Source organism: Narcine bancroftii, chromosome 3 (genome assembly GCF_036971445.1).
Source record: "Narcine bancroftii isolate sNarBan1 chromosome 3, sNarBan1.hap1, whole genome shotgun sequence".
In the NCBI taxonomy this organism is placed as follows: domain Eukaryota; kingdom Metazoa; phylum Chordata; class Chondrichthyes; order Torpediniformes; family Narcinidae; genus Narcine; species Narcine bancroftii.
Genome location: NC_091471.1, coordinates 178,188,334 through 178,212,840, shown reverse-complemented (window position 1 = coordinate 178,212,840; position 24,507 = coordinate 178,188,334). Strand labels below are relative to the sequence as shown.

At 37.6% G+C, this 24,507-nt stretch overlaps 1 protein-coding gene across 4 annotated transcripts in view; it reads right to left on the bottom strand.

The window, feature by feature from the left end:
• Positions 1 to 24,507, bottom strand: part of LOC138757894 (TBC1 domain family member 14-like) — a 95,356-nt gene that overhangs the window by 14,378 nt on the left and 56,471 nt on the right. For 2 of the 4 annotated variants that reach the window (XR_011353953.1, XM_069925980.1), the window contains exons 6-12: positions 22,795 to 22,912; positions 21,909 to 22,015; positions 20,859 to 20,939; positions 19,055 to 19,144; positions 14,104 to 14,198; positions 12,697 to 12,768; positions 1,733 to 1,861 (exon numbers count right to left, since the gene is read on the bottom strand). Coding sequence is in view for 3 of the 4 variants with exons in the window: in XM_069925980.1 (XP_069782081.1) it covers positions 1,733 to 1,861; positions 12,697 to 12,768; positions 14,104 to 14,198; positions 19,055 to 19,144; positions 20,859 to 20,939; positions 21,909 to 22,015; positions 22,795 to 22,912 (692 nt within the window). In the remaining variant the exon portion in view is untranslated. Of the gene's footprint in view, positions 1 to 1,732; positions 1,862 to 12,239; positions 12,383 to 12,696; positions 12,769 to 14,103; positions 14,199 to 19,054; positions 19,145 to 20,858; positions 20,940 to 21,908; positions 22,016 to 22,794; positions 22,913 to 24,507 lie in introns of those variants that run through there. The other 2 variants (XM_069925982.1, XM_069925981.1) reach the window with 2 other exon arrangements.

Sequence of the window (24,507 nt, the reverse complement as noted above, 5' to 3'; positions counted from 1 at the left end):
TGTCAGAAACCTTGGTCTGACTTCCCCATCTCCCAGCCAATGAAAACAACTTAACCAACTTTTAAATTTATATACATTTTTACATTTAGATATACAGCACAGTAAGAGACCCTTTTAGCCCACAAACCCTTGCCATCAATTTCACTCAAATGACCTACAACCCCCGTATGCTTTTTTGAATGGTGGGAGGAAACCCACAAAAGACACGGGGAGAATGTACGAACTCCTTCACGACAGCACAGGATTTGAACCCCAGTCTTGATCACTGGTGCTGTAACAGCGCTGTGCTAACCATGCCACCCTCTTATTTACAATTGGATAGTTTATTTCTTGCATTTTTAAATATATTCTGTGCCATCTCTGTTGATTATAATCAACCCTTCTTCTGCTACCCCTACATTTTTCCCTTGGGGTGGATCACAGTCAACCCCAGCCGTTCTTCTCGAATACCCTTACTCCAACCACACAAAAATTTTACAGTTGCAGAGTTTTTAAATATCTCATTGGCAACACTGCTACCATCGCATTATAAGCAGAACAGACCAATGTGATGCAGATCGGTGGAAAGCAAGGTACCACAACATACTGTTGTAATGGCCTCTGTCAGCGCATGCTGTCAGGAAGTCTATTAACTGGTTAGCATCAGAGATGTTTTAACTGAAATTAAAAACTAAATTCACACAATAATTTCTGGTAAGGAATTTATATTTACAATGTCTGCAAAAATTTGAATGCCACCTGTAATAATTTCTAGACCTGCTCAATTGCTACCAGTTTAATCCAATAAATTTATAGAACCCTTTGTCCAATCTTCAGTACATACTAAATTAATTGATTTTGAGCTACTTATTTGAAGAGCACGGTTGGTATAGTGGTAAGCACAATGCCTTTACAGTGCCAGCGATCAGGACTGTGGGTTCAAATCCCACGCTGAAAATAAGGAGTTCGTATGTTCTCCGTGTCTGCGTGGGGTTTCCCCGGGGGCTCTGGTTTCCTCCCACCATTTGAAACGCACTGGGGGTGTAGGTTAATTGGGTATAAAATGGACTTGTGGGCCAAAATGGCCTGATTGTGTTGTATGCTTAACTTTAAATTTAAAAAAAAAAAATATCCAATTGTCTGAGCAGACAAAAGTTTGAGACGAAAAGAAAAGTAGTCTGAGGTTACAATGTTATAGTTAAGGTCAGAGGCGGTCAAAATTAGGAAAATATTCTTCAGTCTCTCATCCACCTCACTAAAAATATATCCAAAACTGTTTTTTTTGCAAGCTTGAGATGGCCTACAGAGTTAAACTGATCTTTTGATCTTTATAATAGGAATTTTGCACAAGGCCTTAACCCAGTTTTCTGTACAAATGGTAAATGCTATTTACCATGATTTAATTCAATAATTTTTCAAACAAAAAATTTAAAAATGATTAATAACAGCTGCTGCAATATTTAGTAATCTTCATTATACTGGCATAAACAATCTGAAATTTAATTATACAAAACTTTAATTTATTATTATTGCTTTGCAAACAAACTATCATCCCAAATTTTATCTGCTTCTTTTCTGTCTAGTTCTATGTACTTAGAGAGGGACACAGCCAGCCGGGGAATAAAATTTGTCTTTCATAGTTTTATCTTTTGTAGTCACAATTTAACATTACAAACTTTTCAACTGGCCTCACAGAACTGATTCATGCCAAGGATCTTTCAAAATAGCAGATCTAAAGCACCAAAATACTCACAAGGCTGTGGTCCACACGAAAGAATGCCATTTGACATGGTTTGTTCAATAAATTAGCAAAGGCAATGAAGGCATCTGCAGTATCCAAGTTTAGAATCAGTACAGCAGCAATGAAAGACATTCCCTGTACCTTTTGACAGAGAAAATTTAAGAGTTACTTTCTGACAGCTATAATTTAATCAACTGAGTGGGTGGCACAGATAAATGAGCAGCACCAGAGATCCAGGTTCAATTCTGATTTTGGATACTGCTGGTATGGAGTTTGCATTCTCTTTGAGACTGTACAGGTTTCCTGCAGGTGCAGGATGGTATGTTAATTAGCAACTGTAAAATATCCTAGCATTCTGATCACTGGGCCCAAAATGTTCCCCTACATTTACTTCTGTCACCTGTCCTGTCTCGTTTCCTTATATAAGATCCAGTATTGCACTTGCTCTAGTTGGTACCTCTATATGTTAGAAAACTTTCCTAAACACATTTGACAAACTCCAAGCCATCCAGCCCTTTTACAGTATTGGAGTCCCAGTCACTATGTGAAAAGTTAAAATCTCCAACTATCACAACCTTATGTTTCCTGCAGCTGTCTGCTCTCTACAGATTTGCTGTAGAGAATCAAACTTTAACTTATCACTATTGACTTACTTAACCTAACTTAACCCCCTTCTAATTCTAAGCGCATGTGTATGTAACGTGTGTGTAAGTTCAGAATAGAATCTCACTTCTCACTCCTCCAAGTTCACTGGTTGCCAGCAATTCTTAGACTGTGCTCAGAATTTAACATTTATAAAGTTCACCAGGCTTTAGTGCTTGAAAGGTAAATGGTTACCACTCAGGAAGGTTCTTGTTGGTTTTCAGAGAGAGATTTGTTGAAAAGACTGTAAGAGATTTTTTTGCACAAGGTATCGTTATTGAATGAAGATCTACCGGGACCAATGCCTGAAGAGGGTGCACAAAATGAGTGAACCGGTGCGGACTCGAAAGGCCAATATGGCCTGTTTCCGCTCCGTTAATGGTTATATGGTTATATATGTAAGCGAGTGGCAAAACCTGGGCTGAGGTTGATGAGTATGTGGAGAGAATACAATATAGGGATTAATGTACAATTAGGGTAATTGATTGGCTGACAGTCAAAATGGACTTACCGGGCCAAAGGCCCTATTTCCATGCTGTACCTATGATTAGGAATAACATTCAGCTCGAAATAAATGACAAGATATTTTATTAGTGGGCAAACTGAGAGATTCAAATTCAATTAATTTTAGATTATAATCTTAAAACTGAATTACTGCTGGTAATTATCCCATGTTGAAATGCATTTAAATTATACCTTTATGCACATATGATTATTATGTCCTATGTTTTTTGTGTGCACAGTGGTCTGGAGAAACACTAGGGTTGCACATGTACAGTCAGATAGTTAAAAATGAACTTGAAATTATTAATTTTTTCCCCCAACTTGATTAACAATCTGTCATCATCAAGTATCCTCAAATTTAACTTGGCCAATGTTATATTTGTCAGAACTATCGTTAGAACAATTTATTACAATTAAGAAGAACACAAGAGTGTTGCAGAAACTTAACAGATCATGTAGCATCAATGGAAAGCAAAAGCCAATGAACACTTCAGGCCTGAGCTCTTTTTAAGGTACCACAATTGAGGTATTTCATACAGTAAAATTCCCATCATCTGGCACCTATGGGGATTGCTGATCGCGGGAATGTGAATTTTCCAGTTGCCCGAGAGTCACTCTTCCAATGTCTAACTAATATGTTGTGACAGATTATGTTATATTTTGTATTGTATATGGATATGTTTCAAAGGAGATAAATTGTGGCAGGTTTTTAGCGTAGGTTGCATACAAACATTTCAGAATAGATCTCATTTAAAGTACTGGAACTCTGCTCAAGCCAGACAGGCTGGCTCCGAGTGCCTTTGCAAAAGCTTTGGGGAGTGCCCAAGGGACTTCACTAATGGAGTGCTGTTTTGAAAAGTAACAGATGAAAGAACTCGGAAGATTAAGTTTGGAGATGCAGGCTGTCTGAGTGCAGTTTGCTGTTCTAAGAGGGTCATGTGGTTTTGCAAGCAGAGGGAGTCAAACAGGCTTTTTTCTGGGAGTGAGAGAGGGAATTCAGTTCTAGTTTTACAGTCAGCAGTATCAGCTGGGACTGGAACATGACAAGCTTGTGGAAAATCCCCATTGTGAAGATGGGTTGTGAGTTCTTAGTTCAGCCTGGTCAAAGCACTTGAGGTCCATACAAGAGGAGAGGAATGGCTGCATAATGTTTCACTTGAAATGGGAAATTAAAAAAAACTCTGTGGTGACTTAAAAGACAGAGGTTATCTTCTGAAACACCCTGATGGGGCAAGTTTCTTCGGCAAGGCACTGACATGGCTGATTAGAAGAAATTAGTTAGTGTCCAGCAAACAACAAATCTACCTCTGAAAACTGACAAGAATCTTCCCGAGTTTGGAGCCTAAATTAGATAGATCGGGAAATAGAATGGTGAAAAATAAGATAGCAAAAATGGTAATAGATTTAATGAAAGGTATGGGTTTCGTGGATATTTGGAGAAAAATGAAAGAGATTATTCCTTTTATTCTTTTCGCTTTAAAACATATTCACAGATAGATATGTTTTTAATTTCTGCACAATTTCAATATAGAGTATTGTAACAATATTAATATTTGGGGAGAATTTATAAGATTTAGAGCAGGTCACATTTCAAAACAGATCTTATTTGAAAGACTGAAGAATTCATATTGCAAGATCTCTGGAGAATGTAAGCTCCTTTCACAAGTAGGTGTTAATTGAACTGACGTCATAAAATGCTTGACCATTGTCTTGCTGGAGTCATGTTGTCTATCAGTACCCTTTCAAAGTGCTCAGAGAAAGGTCACTCCTGGATTTTGTTTAACTAACAACAGATGGGAGCAGAAGAAAGAACTCCTGCTGTTTTGCTCAGGAAGGTGGGGTTTTTGCAAGACATGAGTCACATGCTCTCTTTGGAGTTTCAGTTGGAAAATAGAGAGAGTTGAGAAACAGTTGTCAGTCAGCATATGGGATACTGACAAGTAACTGAAAAGTGAAATCCAGGGAAAACTGTTTGAAACTGATGAATGCAAGTTCCAGAGCAGTAGATGGCTGGAAGTGCTATCTGTCTGATGTTTCTCTTGAAATAAGAGGAAGGAAATGAACTCTGTGGTAGCTTGAAGAAAGAGGTTACCATCTAGAAGACCCTGATGGGGCAACTTTCATCAGTGAGACTCTGAGGTGACTAGTGGTGGTACCTCAGTTGTGGAAATCCTGGAGCAACAAATATCTCTCTCTGCAAACCCTTCAAGAACCCTCGTGAGTGGAAAACATTTACCTTTCAAGCACCAAACCTGGTGAACTTTAAACATGTTAAATTCTGTGCACTGTATGGTGATTGCCTGCAACCAGAGAACTTGGAAGGAGAAGTGAGATGGAACTGTGAACCAAAGAACTTTTCTTGAATTTACACACAATTAAAAGGGGGCAATTTGGGTTAGTATAGTATAAAAATAGAGTTAAGTTAAAGTTTGATTTATTTTCAAGTTTGAAGATAATTAAAAACAACTTTTGTTTAAGTAACTACTTGTCTTGGTGAATGTCTATTGCTGCTGGGTTTTGGGGTCCTTTGGGTTCGTAACAGTATGAAGAGTGGAATATCAAGCGCGGGTTTTATCAGATTATTCACCTTTAATTTTGTCTATTTCATTGGAAAAACAAAAGGTAGGTTATAGATGGAGGTTAAATACAACTGTTGAGGAAAAGGGAATTTTGTGATTATATGAAGCAACAGATAAAAATTTTTTTAGATACTAATAAAGATTCAGTTGCAAATAAGTTTGTGTTATGGGATTCTATGGGGCATATTTGACAGGTCAAATAATGTTGTATTTCAAAAATAAAGAAAGAATACATGAAAGAAGTAATTCAATTAGATAAAGAGATAATGAAATTGGAGAAGGAAATTCAAATACATAAAGATGAGGAGGAGAAAATGGTTAAGAGAAAATTAAGACCTCAATACTGTGCAGACTTATAGAATGGAGAGAGACATAATGAGATCACGAAAAAATATTCTGAGTTATGTGAAAGGGTTCATAAAGCTTTAGCATGGCAATTAAAAACAACAAATTTCTAGAACAATAATTGCATCTAAGAAATCATCAGGACAGATAACTTGAAATGAAGGAAATAACACACATATATATATATATATATATACACACACACACATTTGTATACACGCACACATACACACACATATACACAGACACACACAAACATACATACACACCCACCCACACACCCACATACATACATACATACATATATATTCTTTGGCTTGGCTTCGCGGACGAAGATTTATGGAGGGGTATGTCCACGTCTGCTGCAGGCTTGTTGGTGACTGACAAGTCCGATGTGGGTCAGGCAGGCACGGTTGCAAGGGAAAATTGATGGGTTGGGGTTGGGTTTTTCCTCCTTTGTCATTTGTCAGTGAGGTGGGCTCTGCGGTCTTCTTCAAAGGAGGTTGCTGCCCGCCGAACTGTGAGGTGCCAAGATACACGGTTGGAGGTGATATTAGCCCACTGGCGGTGGTCAATGTGGCAGGCACCAAGAGATTTCTTTTAAGCAGTCCTTGTACCTCTTCTTTGGTGCACCTCTGTCTCGGTGGCCAGTGGAGAGCTCGCCATAGAACACGATCTTGGGAAGGCGATGGTCCTCCATTCTGGAGACGTGACCCACCCAGCGCAGTTGGGTCTTCAGCAGCATGGATTCGATGCTTGCGGACTCTGCCAGCTCGAGTACTTCGATGTTGGTGATGAAGTCATTCCAATGAATGTTGATGATGGAGCGGAGACAGCACTGATGGAAGCGTTCTAAGAGCTGTAGGTGATGCCAGGAGAGGACCCATGATTCTCAGCCGAACAGGAGCGTGGGTATGACGACTCTATACACACACACACACACATACGCGCACGCCCGCGCCCACACGCCCGCGCCCACACGCCCGCGCCCACACGCCCGCGCCCACACGCCCGCGCCCACACGCCCGCGCCCGCGCCCACACGCCCGCGCCCACACGCCCGCGCCCACACGCCCGCGCCCACACGCCCGCGCCCACACGCCCGCGCCCACACGCCCGCGACCACACACATACATTTTTCTCTTTGGCTTGGCTTCGCGGACGATGATTTATGGAGGGGTAATGTCCACGTCAGCTGCAGGCTCGTTTGTGGCTGATAAGTCCAATGCGGGACAGGCAGACACGGTTGCAGCAGTTGCAAGGGAAAATTGGTTGGTTGGGGTTGGGTGATGGGTTTTTCCTCCTTTGTCTTTTGTCAGTGAGGTGGGCTCTGCGGTCTTCTTCAAAGGAGGTTGCTGCCCGCTGAACGAACACACACACACACACACACACAGATAGATATAAATATATACACATGTATATAATACCATTTTTGCATATTATAAATTGAAAATATATTTAAAAAAGAAATTGGGAGCAGATTTGAGACTCCCTAAACAAAGTCAATTTGAAGATATAATTACAGATACATTTGTTGTTAAGAAATTTATTACTAACATGCATATAAAATTACATGAAACTACAAAGAAAATAGATTTATGCATATCAAAAATACGATGGAAGAAAGATTTAAATATACAAATTCAGGAGGAGATTTGGTTAAAATTATGTCAAGAAAGTATTAGGAATACAGTAAATGTTAGATATCAAATGGTTCAATATAATTTTCTTCATCAATTATATTATTCTTCATACAAGATAAATGGACTCAATTTCAATTACTCAAATAAGTGTTTTCGATGTATGAAAGAAATAGGGACCTTTATGTGAAAAAGTGGAAAGGTTTTTGGAATGTACTGAGTTATGGCTGTCCTGGAACCATATAACCATTTACGGAGCAGAAACAGGCCATGTTGGCCTTTCAAGTCCGCACCGGTTCACTCATTTTGTGCGCCCTCTTCAGGCATTGGTCCCGGTAGATCTTCATTCAATAACGATGCCTCGTGCAAAAAATCTCTTCGTCTTTTCAACAAATCTCTCTCTGAAAACCGACAAGAACCTTCCTGAGTGGTAACCATTTACCTTTCAAGCACTAAAGCCTGGTGAACTTTATAAATGTTAAATTCTGTGCACAGTATAAGAATTGCCGGCAACCAGTGAACGAGGAGTGAGAAGTGAGATTGGAATGTGAAACAAAGAACTATTCTGAACTTACACACACATTACATACACATGCGCTTAGAGTTAGAAGGGGGTTAAGTTAGGTTAAGTAAGTCAATAGTGATAAGTTAAAGTTTGATTCTCTACAGCAAATCTGTAGAGAGCAGACAGCTGCAGGAAACACAAGGTTGTGATAATTGGAGATTTTAACTTTCCACATAATGACTGGGACTCCCATACTGTAAAAGGGCTGGATGGCTTGGAGTTTGTCAAATGTGTTTAGGAAAGTTTTCTAACATATAGAGGTACCAACTAGAGCAACTGCAATACTAGATCTCATAAGGAAACGAGACAGGACAGGTGACAGAAGTAAATGTAGGGGATCATTTTGGGCCCAGTGATCAGAATGCTATGAGTTTCAAATTAAGTTTGGAGGAGGATAGGTCTGAGCCTTGGATTGAGATTCTAAATTGGAGAAAGGCCAATTTTGAGGAAATGAGAAAGGATCTAGAATGCATGGAGTGGGATAAGTTGTTTTCAGGCAAAGATGTGCAAAGTATGTGGAGGACCTTCAAAGGGTGAAATTTTGAGAGCACAAAGTTTATATGTTCCTATCAGGATTAAAGGCAAAATTAACAGGCATATGGAACCTTGGTTTTTGAGGGATTTGGTGATCCGGATCAAAAGAGAGAGGTGTAACATGGAGCAAAATGAGGTCCTTGAAGAGTATAAAAAATATACAACAAAAACCTCAGGAAAGAAATCAGGAAGGCTAAAATAAGACAGACACAAGGTTGCTTTGGCAGACAATGTGAAGGAAAATACCAAGGGTTTCTACAGGTATGTTAAGAGCAATGGACAAAATTGGTCCCCTTGAATATCCAGAGTGGTTGGGTTTGTATGTTGCCAAAAGAGATGGGGGAGATCTTGAATTTTTTTTTCTTCATCAGTACTCTCTCAGGAAACAGGCACAGAATTGTGGGATGTAAGGAAAGCAAGCAGTGAGCTCATGGAACCTATACAGATGAAAGAGGAGGAAGTGCTTGCTGTCTTAAACCAAATAAGGGTGGATAAATTCTCAGGGCCTGAGAAGATATTCCCTCAGACCTTGAGGGAGGCTAGTGTAAAAATTGCAGGGGCTCTGGCAGAAATATTTAAAATGTCCTTAACTAGAGGTGTGGTGTCAGAGGATTGGAGGGTGGCTAATGTTCAGTTGTTTAAAAAAAGCTCCAAAAGTAACCCTGGAAATTACAGGCTGACGAGCCTAACATCAGTAGTAAGTGAATTATTGGAAGGTGTTCTAAAAGATCGGATGTGCATTATTTGGATAGCCAGGGGCTCATGGGGGGATAGTCAACATGGCTTTGTGCGTGGTAGGTGATGTTTAACCAACCTGAGTTTTTCAAATTTACCAGGAAAGTTGACAAAGGAAAGGCTGTGGATGTTGTCGACATGGACTTTAGTAAGGCCTTGATAAGGTCCCGCATGGGAGTTTAGTCAGGAAGGTTCAGACACTGGGGTATTCATGGTGAAGTAGTGAACTGGATTTGACAATGGCTGGATGGAAGTAGTCAGGGAGTAGTGGTGGATGATTGCTTCTCAGTCAGGAGACGTGATTAGTGGTGTGCCTCAGGGATCAGTGCTGGGACCATTGTTGTTTGTAATCTATACCAATAATCTAGATCTTAATGTGGTAAAGTGGATCAGCAATTTTGCAGTTAGCATTATAATTGGAGGTGTTGTGGACAGCAATGAAGATTTTCAAAGCTTGCAGAGGGATCTGGACCAGCTGGAAAAATGGGTTGAAAAATGGCAGATGGAATTTAATGCAGACAAGAGTGAAATGTTGCATTTTGGAAAGATGAACCAAAGACGTACACAGTAAAAGGTAGGGCGCCGAGGAGTGCAGGAGAACAGAGGGATCTGGGAATACAGATCATAATTCTCTGAAAGTGGCGTCACAGGTGGATATGGTTGCAAAGAGAACTTTAGGCCTATTGGCCTTCATAAATCAAAGTAATGAGAACAGGAGTTGGGATTTTATGGTAAAGCTGTACAAGACATTGACGAGGCCAAATTTGGTGTATTGTGTGCAATTTTGGTCACCTAACTACAGGAAAGATAAACAGATAGAAAGAGTGCAGAGAAGATTTACTCGGAAGTTGCCAGGATTATAGGAACTGGGAAAGGTTAAATAGGTTAGGACTTTATAACCTGGAGCATAGAAGTATGAGGGAGATTTGATAGAGGTATTTAAAATTATGAGGGGGATAGGCAGAGTAAATGTAGATAGGCTTTTTCCACTGAGGGTAGGTGAGATACAAACGAGAGAGGGTAGGAGTTAAGGGTGAGAGGGTAGGAGTTAAGGGTGAGAGGGTAGGAGTTAAGGGTGGGAGAGTAGGAGTTAAGGGTGGGAGGGTAGGAGTTAAGGGTGAGAGGGTAGGAGTTAAGGGTGAGAGGATAGGAGTTAAGGGTGAGAGGGTAGGAGTTAAGGGTGAGAGGGTAGGAGTAAGGGTGAGAGGGTAGGAGTTAAGGGTGAGAGGGTAGGAGTTAAGGGTGAGAGGGTAGGAGTTAAGGGTGAGAGGGTAGGAGTTAAGGGTGAGAGGGTAGGAGTTAAGGGTGAGAGGGTAGGAGTTAAGGGTGAGAGGGTAGGAGTTAAGGGTGAGAGGGTAGGAGTTAAGGGTGAGAGGGTAGGAGTTAAGGGTGAGAGGGGAAAAGTTTAGGGGGAACACGAGGGGAATTTCTTCAAGCAGAAAATAGTGGGAGGTGGAAATGAGCTGCCAGCTGAAGTGGTCAATGCGGGCTGTGCTGAACCATTTTTTTTTTGCCATGTTTCTGGGTTGCAATGTTCTCTGGTTTAAGTAATTTGGAAAAAACACATCAATATTGTAGTGCTTACTTATGTAAAGTTCACTTAAATCAAGCAATTCCTGTAATTTACTAAATTGGAACCACTGTAGCTGGGGTTGTGACATCGTGCTAGCCACTGTGCTAACTGTGCCGCCATCATAATTAACCCGCCCTTCCCCAAGCCTTACAGATATTCCTAATACCAATAAGGACATGGACTCTTACTAGGCAGAGATAGGGCAACACTTTTGGAGAGTCACCCCAGCAGTGAGTGGCACTGGCCGGCTCTTCATCCTGGGCGACACCATTTTATTCAAACACAACTTTATTCAAATAGCTCCTGCTGCTGCGGCACATGACCTGGGTGCTCCACTGGTTGAATATTTGCTCCCAAGGAGTTGGGTGTTGCTTCAGAGAACATTTACTTTCACAACTTCAAACTTTTATTTAAAACTTTTTTATTTTCAAAAACTATTGATTCAATCTTTTTGCCGGTCAATTGAGTTTCCAATTGATATAATGTTGGATAATGGGGATTTTACTGTACTTTTATGACTATACGTATAGTTAGGTAGCTGCAAAGAATTTCATTTTCACAAATAAAGGTATCCATTTGATCTTAAATAAGAATATCTGCAGACACTGTGATTGGAGTTTACACAAAATTGCTGGAGAAACTCAGCAGGTCACTCAATGTTCTTCATGCAGCAAGGATAAGGATACATAACCAATCTTTTGGGTCTGAGCCATTTATCAAGGTATGAGGAAAATACAAGAGCAGTTGCACTTGTTCAGAGAAAAGAAAAGATTTGTTTCAGAAGATCCACAGCCAAAAGATTAATTTTGTTCCCGTCTATGAATTTTGGGAAATTTTGATTTTATTTAAGTATTTCCACATTTGGAAACTTCTGAGCTCTGCTGTATTACGTTGTTGTGTTCTCATATCCTTGTGGTTACTTCCTTCCTCACTGCTCATTGACTAATTTCAAATTGTCCCAATTGTACACAACTAAGTGTGAAAGTATTACATCCAAAAGATTTGCTTTGGTGGAAATTTGAAAATGGCAAAATTGAAAGGGAGAGGAAAAGTAGTCAACCGGAAACTTATTTTTCCTGTCCACACTCCTGCCTGATCTAAGCATATGCTTCACCGCCTCAAACTGAACAACTTAGCAATTATGGTAAAGCAGCTCATCCTTCTGGATAAGGTGGCAATGATTTTTCTAAGTTTATCATTACTAACCAACACCTTAAAAAGAAATGCCGAATCATCATAATTCATGTAATTTTGAAACAGCCTGCGTGTATATAATAGCGTCATCAGCATTTAAATGGCCTATTGCGCTGTGCTGCAAATATGCTGTCATATAGGACAATCCAAAAAATTTTTAATTCACCTTAAAATTGAGCTGTCCCATACGTTGGGCTTAAAATTTGTACCTTGATGGTGAAGTCTCAACACCACTGCGATCTTCCTGCTGGCTCCGACACAACTTCACGCATGTCCTATTAGTTATTTGCGACGTCTTGGCGCTCCTCCACAGCGTCCATCCACCTGGTCTGAACCTTGAGTTCTGTACAGGCTTTAAGCAGTGGTTTAATTTAAAATATCCAATTAAACCTTTACATGTAATTTTTTAATTAAAATATTGTGATTTGCTTTTAATAGCATGCGCTGGTCAGCAGTAAGTGCCAAATTTGGGGTAGTCTTATATAAAGGGGATCATTCAAAATGAACATTTTAGGTGGAATTCGGGTCGTCCTATACAACAGCATATATGGTAACAAAAAATGCAATACACCTGTTCTATGTCTAAAATCTTGCTGAAAGTTTTATGCAGCATCCTGAAGAGGCACAAGGAGGTGCTGCTGTCACATAGATGTGCAGGTAACTTACATATCCTACATCAGGTCTGTAGCAGGTGTAGGCTCCAAGAACACTGTGCAGTATATCATAATAAGGACCTCCCTGCAGAAACAAGTGGACAATAGTTTTGCACAGCATAACTAAAAGGACTTGATTTTAAATTAATGCTTCCAATAACAACCAGCTTGAAGTAGAAAACAGTACACTATTACAGTGAAACTCTGACGTCATAGAGAAAATTCATATAGAAATAGCCTTTTTACAAAAAGATTGCAGCTAGTATGAATAATAGCTTTTTTTAAACCGACAATGGTTCCAAAATTGTTAGATATTCTTAAATTTAATGCAGTAAAATCACAGTGCCTGCATCTTTAGAAGATTCAATACTTTTGAAATTATATACAGAAATTACCTGCATTTAATTTTAAGCTTTATAAAATTCAGTAATGATGGAAAACTGGCTTTCAATCACATTACTGCAGTAGTATACATTTTTAGGAAATTACATTCATATAACATTATAAATGTTTCTTTATATCCTAAAACTACTTTTGGAAATGACAATTTTGGGGAATGGTCTCATCATAAATCTACAACTTATTAACACATTGATCTGCATTCCATAAATGTTATTTACACATTTATAGATTAGGCATGACAGTAATTACACAGAGCTATACTGTGCATCAGACTTAATTGTACACATTTCAGTACATACATAATCTCGGAAGATATTTCCTGGACCCAATGCACAATGGCATCGTGAAGAAAACACAATGCCTCTACTTCCTCAGGAGTTTGCGGATTATTGGTATGACATCAGAAACCCCGGCAAACATCTGGTGTGGTGGAAAGTATGCTGACCAGCTGTATGGGAACACCAAAGGCCCTGGGTGTATGCCCTCCAAAAGGCAGTCGATACAGCCCAGGACATTACAGGCAAACCCTCCTCACTACTGAGTACATCTACAAGGAATGCTGCTGTCAGAGGGTACCAACAATCATCAAAGACCCACACCACCCAGTGCACACACTGTTCTCACTGTTCAGGAAAGAGGTATAGGTGCCACAAGACTCACACCACCAGGTTCAGGAATAGCTGCTACCCCTCTACCATCAGACTCAACAACAACAAACTCAGTCAGGGACTAATTTAAGGACTCTTGCTTGTTCACTTAATTGATTTTCTTTCCTCTCCCAGTATTGCACAGTTTGTTTACATTCATTATCTGTTTACAGTTTTTTTTATTGTTTACATGTTCACACTGTGAACAGTTTATTTTCTGCACTACCAATTAGTGGTAATTCTGCCACGCCTGCAAGATAAAGGGATCTCAGGATTGTATGTGAATGTCATGTATGTATTCTGACAATAAATCTGAATCTGATAGATTTAGCTTTATTGTGCAGAAAACAATTATTCAGTTCCACATTTACCTGCTGAAATATACAAAGGCTTGGAAATGTACGAGAAATGTCCAACTTTATGAGCTCCAGACTAGCTTCCCTGTCTGCTGCAGATAATCCTTGATCTGAAAAGACAAGATATACACTCATCAGTACAATGTCATAAATGTTACTTTGTTTCATTTATGGTACTGAAATGAAGATCTTAAACCATTGCAAGACCTGAAAGAATTTAATTTTCTTCAAGCTTTAGTACAAACTCTCAAGATTATGTCACATATTCCTAAAAGTATAAAGTATCACATTTTGTCAATAACCAATTTCATTTTGTTGACCTTGCGGGATTAAAGTATCACATTTTGTCAATAACCAATTTCATTTTGTTGACCTTGAGGGACTATATTAGGCTATTTTCAACAAATATCAAAAGTGGGCAGATAATCAGTTTTAAGATCTGTGATCAGGCATCCAATCGAAGCAAATTAGAAGCCCATAAGCTCACCTCCACCACCGTTCTCACCCAACTACAAGCATGAAAGGTTTGCTCATGTTGAATAAAGGCCCTTGATTAATTCCAGAATAAAATTGACACAATAGGCCACTTACAATAATATCATGGATGATATTATTGCAAGAAATTGTATTTATAAAGTGAACCCCAATACTTGATAATAAACTAAAATCGCTCTTTAAAAGCACATTGCAATCTGCAAATAAGCAATGTACTTATTGATTTAAATCCATTCTTTCTCCTTTTTTTGAATATTTTATTTTTGCTTTTTTCCATAAATATACATATCAAAATATACACCCACACGAAATACACAAAACACAACAACCTCTTCCTTTCCAGCCCCTTTACAGTATAAATCCATATACTGTTATCTCTCTCTCTCTCTCTCTCTCTCTCTCTATTTGGGCCTCTATATAGTTCAAATATGGTTGCCATATTTTTATACATATGTCATATTTGTTCTTTAGATTGTATGTGATTTTTTCCAAAGATACACAACTGTTCACCTGTCTTCCATCGTGCTATCTGTAGAGGGGTGTTGGATTCCCAAATAATTGCAACACATTTCTTAGCCACAGCTAAGGCTATTTTAACAAATAGTTTATTACTTATTTCAATAAAATTACCCAAAAGATAAAGCTCCAGGTCGTGTGCAAGGCCACCATTATCCTTATTAGTATTTCAGTGATATCCTGCCAGAAAGGTCTCATCTTCACACACAACCACATAGAACATACAAACATTCCTATTTCAGTCCCACACCTAAAACACACTTCCTTTCCAATATATCAGATTTTGATTTATGCAATTTCTGTGGTGTGAAATATAATTGGTGTAGAAAATTATATATCATATCTTGTATTTATATTTGGCGTCATGCTATCCAAACACCAATCAAATGTGATCCCCAGCCAAATCGTTTGTTCCATCTCATTAATTTCAGGTGGGGCCAAGTTTGGTTCCTATCTTTCTCTTAAGAAAATCTTAACTGGAAAAAGCAAAAAAAAACTTATTTCTTGATTATTCAAAAGACATGAGATCCTTCCACATAACAATGATCAACATCTTATTCCTTTGTCATATCATGAATTCAATATTTTTTTACCCATATTCATAGGCAGTAGTAGATTTTACATAATGGTGTCCTCAGTGATATACCTGCTTTTTTCACAATACATTCATTTATTTCTTGCCATATTCTAATCATTTGTATTAAATAGGATTATCCCATTTTTTTGTTATTGACTTAACATTCCACACAAATAAAGTCCTTTATTGTCTCCTCTTTGATTGAATTCAGTCCCAATTGAATCTACAAGGGTGGGGGGGGGGGCTGTTTTCTTCAAAGAAAGATGATAGAAATCTTGCTTGTGCTGATAGATAACACTTAAAATCCATGAGTTTAAGTCCTCCCAATTTAAAGTCCCATGTTAACTTTTCCAGTGCAATCCTTGGCACTTTGTTATTCCATAGGAAACAGCTTATACAATTATAATAATTTAAAGAAATTTTTAGTCAGTACACTTGGCAATGATTGAAAGAGATACTGTAGTCTTGGCATTACCTTCACATCCTTCCTATCAATGTCATTAGTAGATCTTTCCATTTCTGTAAATCATTTTCTATTTTTTTCTAATAGAGGGGTATATTTAAGCTTATATAATTTCTGTAAACTATGTCATTATTCCTAAGCATTTAATTCCATCTTTCTTTCATTTAAATTTACTATTTTTTTGGTATCTTTTCATAATCAAAATTCTGCAATGGCATTATCTCACTTTTATCCATATTATATCCTGATATTCTTCCATATTTTTAAAAATATTGTTCATAATCTTATCAGTGATTCAGCTGGGTTAGACGTATATAATTGCACATCATCAACAAATAAACTAATTTTATGTTCTTCCTGTCCTTAATATCCGGATCTTATAATTTCCACTAGAGGTTCAATAACTAGGATTAGTACTGCTAGTAATAGGGGGCACCCCTATCTACTCTATTTATTCAAGGCTAAAACAGATGACATATGGTTATTAGTTATAATTTTAGCTTGTGGCTTATGATAAAGAGTTTTTATCCAATTTATAAATTTTCGACCGACACCAAATTTTTCCAATGTTTTATACAAGACCATTCTTGTTGGTCGAATGCCTCTTCTGCATTTAATAGCTATGTTTGGATTCAACCTTGATTTTTTTTCATATGTATTATATTGAATAATCTACTTGGACTATTTGAAGAATGACTTCCCGTTACAAATCCCATCAGATTAAAATTTATTAATTTTAGTAAATACTCAGTCTGTTGGCTTGTCCCTTAGCTAGACTTTTATAGTCTGCATTCAGAAGTGATACAGGTCTGTACAATGAGGTTTTTATTGAATCTCTACCTTTCTTCAGTACCACTGTAATTAGAGCAGTTGAAAAAGTTTCCAGGAGGGTCTGGGTTTCCACTGCCAGGTCCAACACATCCATCAAAAGAGCCATCAACAAATCTTTAAATTGTCTATCGAACTCAAGAGGGAACCGATCTTCTCCCGTAAAGTACTCAGAAGTTTCTCTATTTCTTCACTTGTAAAAGGAGCATCTTAATCATCTTTTTCTCTCTCTTCTAGTTTAGGAAGTTCAACATTTGTCAAAAAATTCTTCCATCTTGTTTTCATCTCCTAATTCTGATTTATATAGTTTCATTTAGTATTGTCTAAACGCATTATTTATTTCCTTTTGATTACATGTTATAGCATCAGCTTCTTTTTCCATGGCATTTATCATTCTGGATGACTCCTCTGCTTTAACCTGCCAAGATAAAACCTTGTGTGCCCGTTCTCCTGCTTCATAATAATTTTGTTTAGTTTTTTCCATTCTAAATATTTGTAACTTATATTGTAATATTATGGACCCCATAAACCAGCAGCATTAGATATGCACCACAACACAAAGGGATACTTAAACAAAAGGAGTTTTTAATTATATTTGAACAAGAAAACAGAATTAAACTTTAACTTATTACTATCAACTTACTTAACCTACTTAATTCCCCCTCTAATACTAAGCACAAGTGTATGTAATGTATATTTAAGATTAGAAAAGTTCTTTGGATTACAGGCCAATCTCACCAGTTGCAAGCAATTCTTGTACTCTGCACAGAAGTTAGCATTAATAAAGTTCACTAGGCTTTGGTGCTTAACAGGAAAATGGTTACCACTCAGGAGGGTTTTTGCTGGTTTTCTGAGAGAGATTCCTTTTGTTCCAGGACATGCGCACCTGATTCCTTTCCAATCAGTCTTGCTGACAAAACTTGCCCCATTCATGGTTCTCCAGGTGATCCTCTTCCTTTCAGGTCACCTTTCAGATAGTTAGTCTTCTCCTTTGACCAGGCAGTCTTCCAAAGTTTGCCAGCTTGTCCCTCTGGAACCCATTTCTCTGTCTCTCCTTCTCTCTCATTCACTCCCTTCCTCTCTCCCTCTCTGAGAGCAAAGCTGTTCTCCTCTCCCTGCAAAGATCACATGCTCTCCCAGGCATGCTGCTGAATGTTGCTACTTTGTTGCTTTCAGCAAAATAGCACTCTGCAAAAATTCGGTTTTAAAATGTTTGTGTGCAACCTGCTCTAACAATTCCTCCCAAACCACCTCGAAATACTCTGTCACAGTAATTTTTTTTGTTCTCTAATATTCTAATTTTTTTCTTGTATTCCTGATTTTTTTTTAATAAATTGTGTTATATCCTTGTCTGGACTTTCTAAATCACTCACATATTCTAAGATTTTTAGTGTAAGAGATAATTTGTCCCCTCAAATAAAACTAAGTATTTCCCATATTAGAAAACTGTTGTCAGGGAAAGGAAGATTGTTTTCACAAAATATTTCCACCTGTCTCCTAATAAATTCACAAAAATCCTTCCTCTTTAATAATGGAGCATTAAAGCGCCATCTATAAATATTTTCTTTTCCATTATCATAATAGTTCATGTTAATGGCGAGTGGTCTGATAAAAGTCTTGCCAAATACTCCGTTTTACCACTCTACTTTGTAACTGGGCAGACATTAAAAATAGGTCAATCCTTGTATGTGAATCACCTTGTATGTGTACCCTTGAGTAGAATGAATAGTCTCTTTCTAAGGGGTTGAGCCATCTCTATAGATCAATTAAATTTTAAATCCTTCATAAATGATAATTTTGTTTTTGCAACTTTCACCCTTGTTACTGTTCTTGCTGATTTGTCCAATATCAGATCTAAACAAAAATTGAAATCTCTAATCAATATTCATATAATCAATATGGTCTTCCCCCTGCAGTTTTAAAAAAGATATCCTTCATAAAGACCTCATCGTCATATTTTGTGGCATAAGTGTACATAAACGTCCATGATTCTGCACAAATTTTGCAGCATGCATTACAAATCTTCCAGCTTGATCAGTTAATATCTATTATTAATGGTATATTTTTATTAATTAAAATCACTACACCTCTTGCTTTTGATCCAAATGAAGACAATATTACTTGCCCCACCCATCCACTTTTTAATTTTGTGCGTTCCAATTTGGCAAGATGTGTTCCTGTGAAAAGACAATATCTACCTTTAATTTTTTTTTTAGGTATTTCAAGACCCGTTTTCTCTTCACCGACCTGTTAATTCCATTAGCACTAATAAGTTTTAATGTTCTACCATATTCTTCTTTAAAACAATATTTTTTGAACAGCAAATTCTCTTTGACTCTTAAATAATGTGATCCTTCCCCTTTAAGAAAAACATACAATATCCCTGCCCCAACTATGATGTATATGCAGAGCTCCGAAAGCCTGTGAAAAAAGCCCACGGAATCTATTGAGGAAGAGGAACCCCTCCATTTAGTGCCACCTTTTTTTGCTACTCTTTTCCAGACACAATTCGTCCCCCTTAGACCAGAGTCTCTACCCTGCTACACTTTTCCCAGATTTTTTTTCTTTTACTGAGCTCTCTGTAAGCATTTCTAAACACTATTTTTAAACAACAAACACAAGATGGTTTAACAAAAAAAACTTTTACTTAATTCTATTATAAATATTTTCACAATCTTCTCCCTCAGCAATTTTTTTTGTTACAAACTTCGTAAAAAGTCTTCCACCTTGCTTTGGTTTTGAAAAAAAGCCAGTTCCCTTCCGCTATTAAACCCTCAAAGTCATGGGATATATCTTTGAGTATTTCAATTTTTTAGCATGTAGTTGTCTTTTCACATCTTCCGATTATTTTCCTTGTTTAATCAAGGTCGGTCTAAAGTTTTGGAAAAAAAAGTACCTTTTCATGATCATCCTCGGGCAGGTCATTATTCTGCTTAGAGTAATCATATGCTGCTCCCAGAATTATCTCCCGTTCTCAGTAGCTTAAGTCTCACCAGAACTGGTCTGGTGCTTGATTGCTGGCTCTTCTGGGTCCGTGTGTTCGGTGAGCTCTCTCAAAATGCAGTTTTTCTCCAAATTTGTCTTCTTCCAAAGGTTAACCGGTATCTTCCCTCAATTCCTTCCTTCAGTCCAATAATTCGGACATTTTTCCATCGACTAAAATTCTCCATATGGTCAATTTTGTCAACCAGTCTTTATTTATCAGACTCTCATTCTTTGGCTTCCCCCCACCCCAAGCCTCAAGTTTTTCATGCGTTTTTATCAATTCACTCTCTGCTTGACCCATTTTCTCCATCAGGTCTTCAACACTTTTTTATTCCCATCATTTTCTCCATCATATCTCTCATCACTGTTTCAACATTTATGAATCGGTTACACAAATTCTCCATTTTTTCCAGGATGATGCTTAATTCTTGACCTGACTCCCCAATTCTATCGGGTTATGCTAGTCCCATCGCCATTTTTGCACCCCTCCCTTTCGGACTTTCACCCAATGTTGAATAGGAGCTTCTTCAAACTTTGTTCTTGGCTGCCTTGGCATCTTCATGCTAGTTTTATCCAGTTTTGATGAAGATAATCTTGATTTTCAAGTTTTGACCATTTATTTAGTACTCTTCACAGAGAGCTCAAACAAAACACGTCTGTCTAAATCTTTTGCATGGGCATGCTCCCCTTCTTTCTCTTCTTTTGAGCATCCTCAAACATTACACAGACAGTACTCAACAAGCCAAGGCTCCTTATTAGTGCTGACAAAATTTGCATAGATATTTAATTTGTTATTCACTTTTAAAAATGTCAAGGATATTATTAAATCCATAATAAAACCTGTGGTAGTTCTATGCAAGCCTCTCCATTAGCACCAAGGCAAAATTTTAAAATGAATACAGGTACCTTCATTGTCCATATCAGAGTGTGCTGTACTGAGAGATCTACATTTGTCTTTAGCTCGACATAAGCAAATTTCATAGAGTTCTGAAAGGCAAAATTATATGAAAATTTATAATGCATCAATTCAAGCATTAATAAAATTTCAAATGAGAAAAATCTAGTGTAGCAATTTTATATCAAGTAGAATGAAGCAGGTCACTTTCAAGAAAAGTGCCTTGGAAGATTTAACGGCACGTACTAAAATAGATTCAATTTTGTTCCTGCATTTTTGCACATCTGAAAAGTTCACTACCATAGGAATAGATGTCTACTGAATAGAAAGTCAAATTACACAAATTTTCAGCTCTGGGGTTTTTTTTTTGAGGAGAAACCAGCTGGTGCACTATGGATCCAAATTGTAAAAGTCAAATTTACCTTACAGTTTTTTCAGAAAACAGTGCTAAGGATCAACTGTAATCAAAGTGATGCACATCTTAGCTTACAAGTGTGGTGGATAATGCAGTTTGAAAAATGTAATTTCATAACCAGGATATTAGATGTTGCAATGAAAAAGGCAAAGAAAAATATAATTAATAGACAAAAAAATTAAGGAAATCAACAAATGCATAATTTCTGGATGTTTGGATGCATATTCATCTCAATCATGAGACCAAACAAGGGGATAAATATAATCTAGCAATCAGGATAGATGCCCACTAAATAAACAACAGAAAGATGACAGAAGTTTTGAAACAAGTAGGAAAAACATATGCTATTTTTAAAAGATGTCTCTACTGGGAAAAAAAAGATGGTGGACTCTTGGTTTTGATACAATTTCCTAATCCATTGGGTACACACACACAAAAAAAATTACTTCTTTCCAGTATTCTTTTCAATTATTTCTATATGCAACCTAGGAGTAGCCAATTTCAACCATAGCAAACAAATATCCAACTTAAGAAAATAATACTGAGAAATACACTTAATTGTATATAGAATAATTCTTAGATAATTCAAACATAAATATTTCTAATTTAGTGGAACCACTGAAAATGGTTAACTCTACAGACTCACCATGAGTTATGTTTAAATCGTTTCCTATCGCCAAGGTCCACACCTTCCCTCTTACGCTTGGTGGAATTCCTTGCCACCAGAGATCACGAACTTTACGAGAACTACACCTTCAAAGTTATTAAAAGATCATTTTGAAAACAGTTAACAGTAGTAATTATAAATTCACAGACAAGATGCATAGCCATTGATTTTTTTTTCAAAACTGACAAGGATAAAAATAATTTTGCCAAAAGTTAATCTTGTCAGTGACCCAAACAATTTGAACCAATTCCTGAAAATCCACCAATGACACAAGTGAGAGAAGATGGCATATGTTTCAATTTAAAATCAATACAGAAAATTCTGGAAAAACTTGAGGTCAATCAAAGTTCCAGATCAATGACTCTTCATCAGAATTGGAAAACAAGAAAGCAAATGTTTAATACTGGAGAAAAGATGAAGGCTGGCAGAGAACACCACAGGTTCACTACCAAGCACATTCATCATCTCAGTCCCTTGCTTCGTAAAATGTAGATTGCGACCCTTTGTTCCAGTCACCAAAGCCAGAGTAAAGATTCTCAAATGCGTTGAAGACCACGAGGCTCATTTGTTCCTCCTACACCAAGCCAAAAATCATGTACATTCCAGGCTAACATGCAGAATGGCCAAGTACAGGCCTTACATTATGCCAGAAACAATTTATTCAGAATGGGGAGAAAATTCAGGAAAATGGAATGAAAATCTAATGATGTATTACTGATACCATTATTGCACAACAGTAAATACTTGAAAATTCTGTTGCCAATTCGTATAACACCAGTCCAGTGCAACAAGGTAAGCAAATATGCACAGAAAATAATTGCCTTTATTTTACGATATAGAAAAGTTTTGTTTCTCGCTCACTCACATAGCCTCCCAATTGGGTAGGACTTCATTGTTCCAGGTCATCACAGCATTGCCAATGGTCTCTTCCAGTTTACACCTGTCTTCCAAAAGCTTCCTCCGCCGTTGGGCATCCTTTTGCTCTACAAAAGAGCAGATGTTCTGAGTTGAATATGCATTTTTGTTGGATGAAGGTGTGGCTTTCTTTACACTAAAATGAAGGGGGCATCCCAGAATTGTTCTCCATGCATCTTGGCCGCTCCCCCCCCATTAAATTCCCGCACCAAGAGTTAGAGCCTCAAAAATTCCCTCAAACCTACTATGCAATTCTTATTTATAAATATTGTCAAGTGTGGTTTAATGAGCATACATTAAATGGGTTTGTGCAAGATCCCAGATGTCAAGCTGGAACACAAGGAATCCATGCTGAGCTAGCCAAAATAAGCTGTGTTGCACAAGATCTTAATAGAGGAATGTTTCTATGTCCAGAGGTTGGTGGTGGGTTCTCAGTTGTCTGTCATACATATATTAATGGCTTGGATAAAAATGTAGGAGGCATAATTAATAAGTTTGCAAACATGAGAATTGGTGGTTTCATGGATAATGAAGGTCATCTAACATGACAACAGGCAATTGATCAATTGGAAAAGTGGCAACGGAATTGCAGGTTGAATTTAACTTAAATGAGTGATGCATTTTGTGAAGTTAAACCAATGAAGAACATACACATTGTCCTGGGGTATGTTGTTGAACAGAGACCTAGGAATACATACATGGATAAACAGAGGCAATTGGATGTCTTTTGAGGGACTTTAAAATAAATAAATTTACCTAACAACATTCTTCTGCCATCTCCAATTGCGATTTTTTTTTTGAGGAAAAAGTGGGGATCATTAATGGTCCTGCCAATGTCCTCAGACATGGAAATTCTAATTTGAAATGGGAATCCAACCATATTTATCTCTAATATATGCTCTGATCCAAGATTAAAGCCCAAAATCTGGACTACATAGATCGAGGGAGAGATGGGAAATCAGATTTGGGCATTGACTACCTTAATTCTAGATATAGACTGATTCATTGTAATTTTCTGCACCAATTATATATCACACCTCAAAAGATGCATAAAAATAAACCAGAATTTTCTGATAGGTATTTTCAGCGTTGTATAGATGTAGGTACCTTTTCACATTCCACCTGGTTTTGCACTTTTGGTTAGAATTGGAGGGGGGGGGGGCAGAGGGGGCTGGTGTTGACAAAAATTTTGGGGGTGAACTTATCTCTTGGACCCAGAATTGTTTTTGTTTTTTTAAAATGGGGAAATTTGGCAGTTTTAAAAGTTAACTTCTTCAGAAGTAAATCCAAATTTATTAAAACTGCATTGAAAATTACCAGGAAATGTATAGTGGTAACATGGAAATCCAATTCCCTATTTCATAGTGATCGTTGGAACATGGAAGATGTATTCCCCTTGTGAAGATTACTTAAGAGTCTTAGGAATAAATAAAAATATGTTCGTCGAAATTTGGCAACCATACTTAATTACTTAAATGCCTAGACTATATAATTTATTTTGATATTTATCAAAAAGTATACTCCTTACTAGAAATTTAATGCTTTTAAAATAATGTGACTTTGTGGTGTCGAACCGTGCTCCTGTTGCTTTTTATTTTCTATTTTTTTTCTTTTTACCCTCCCTCTATTCCCTGCTGTCTGTCCCCTTTTCTTCAAATCTGGG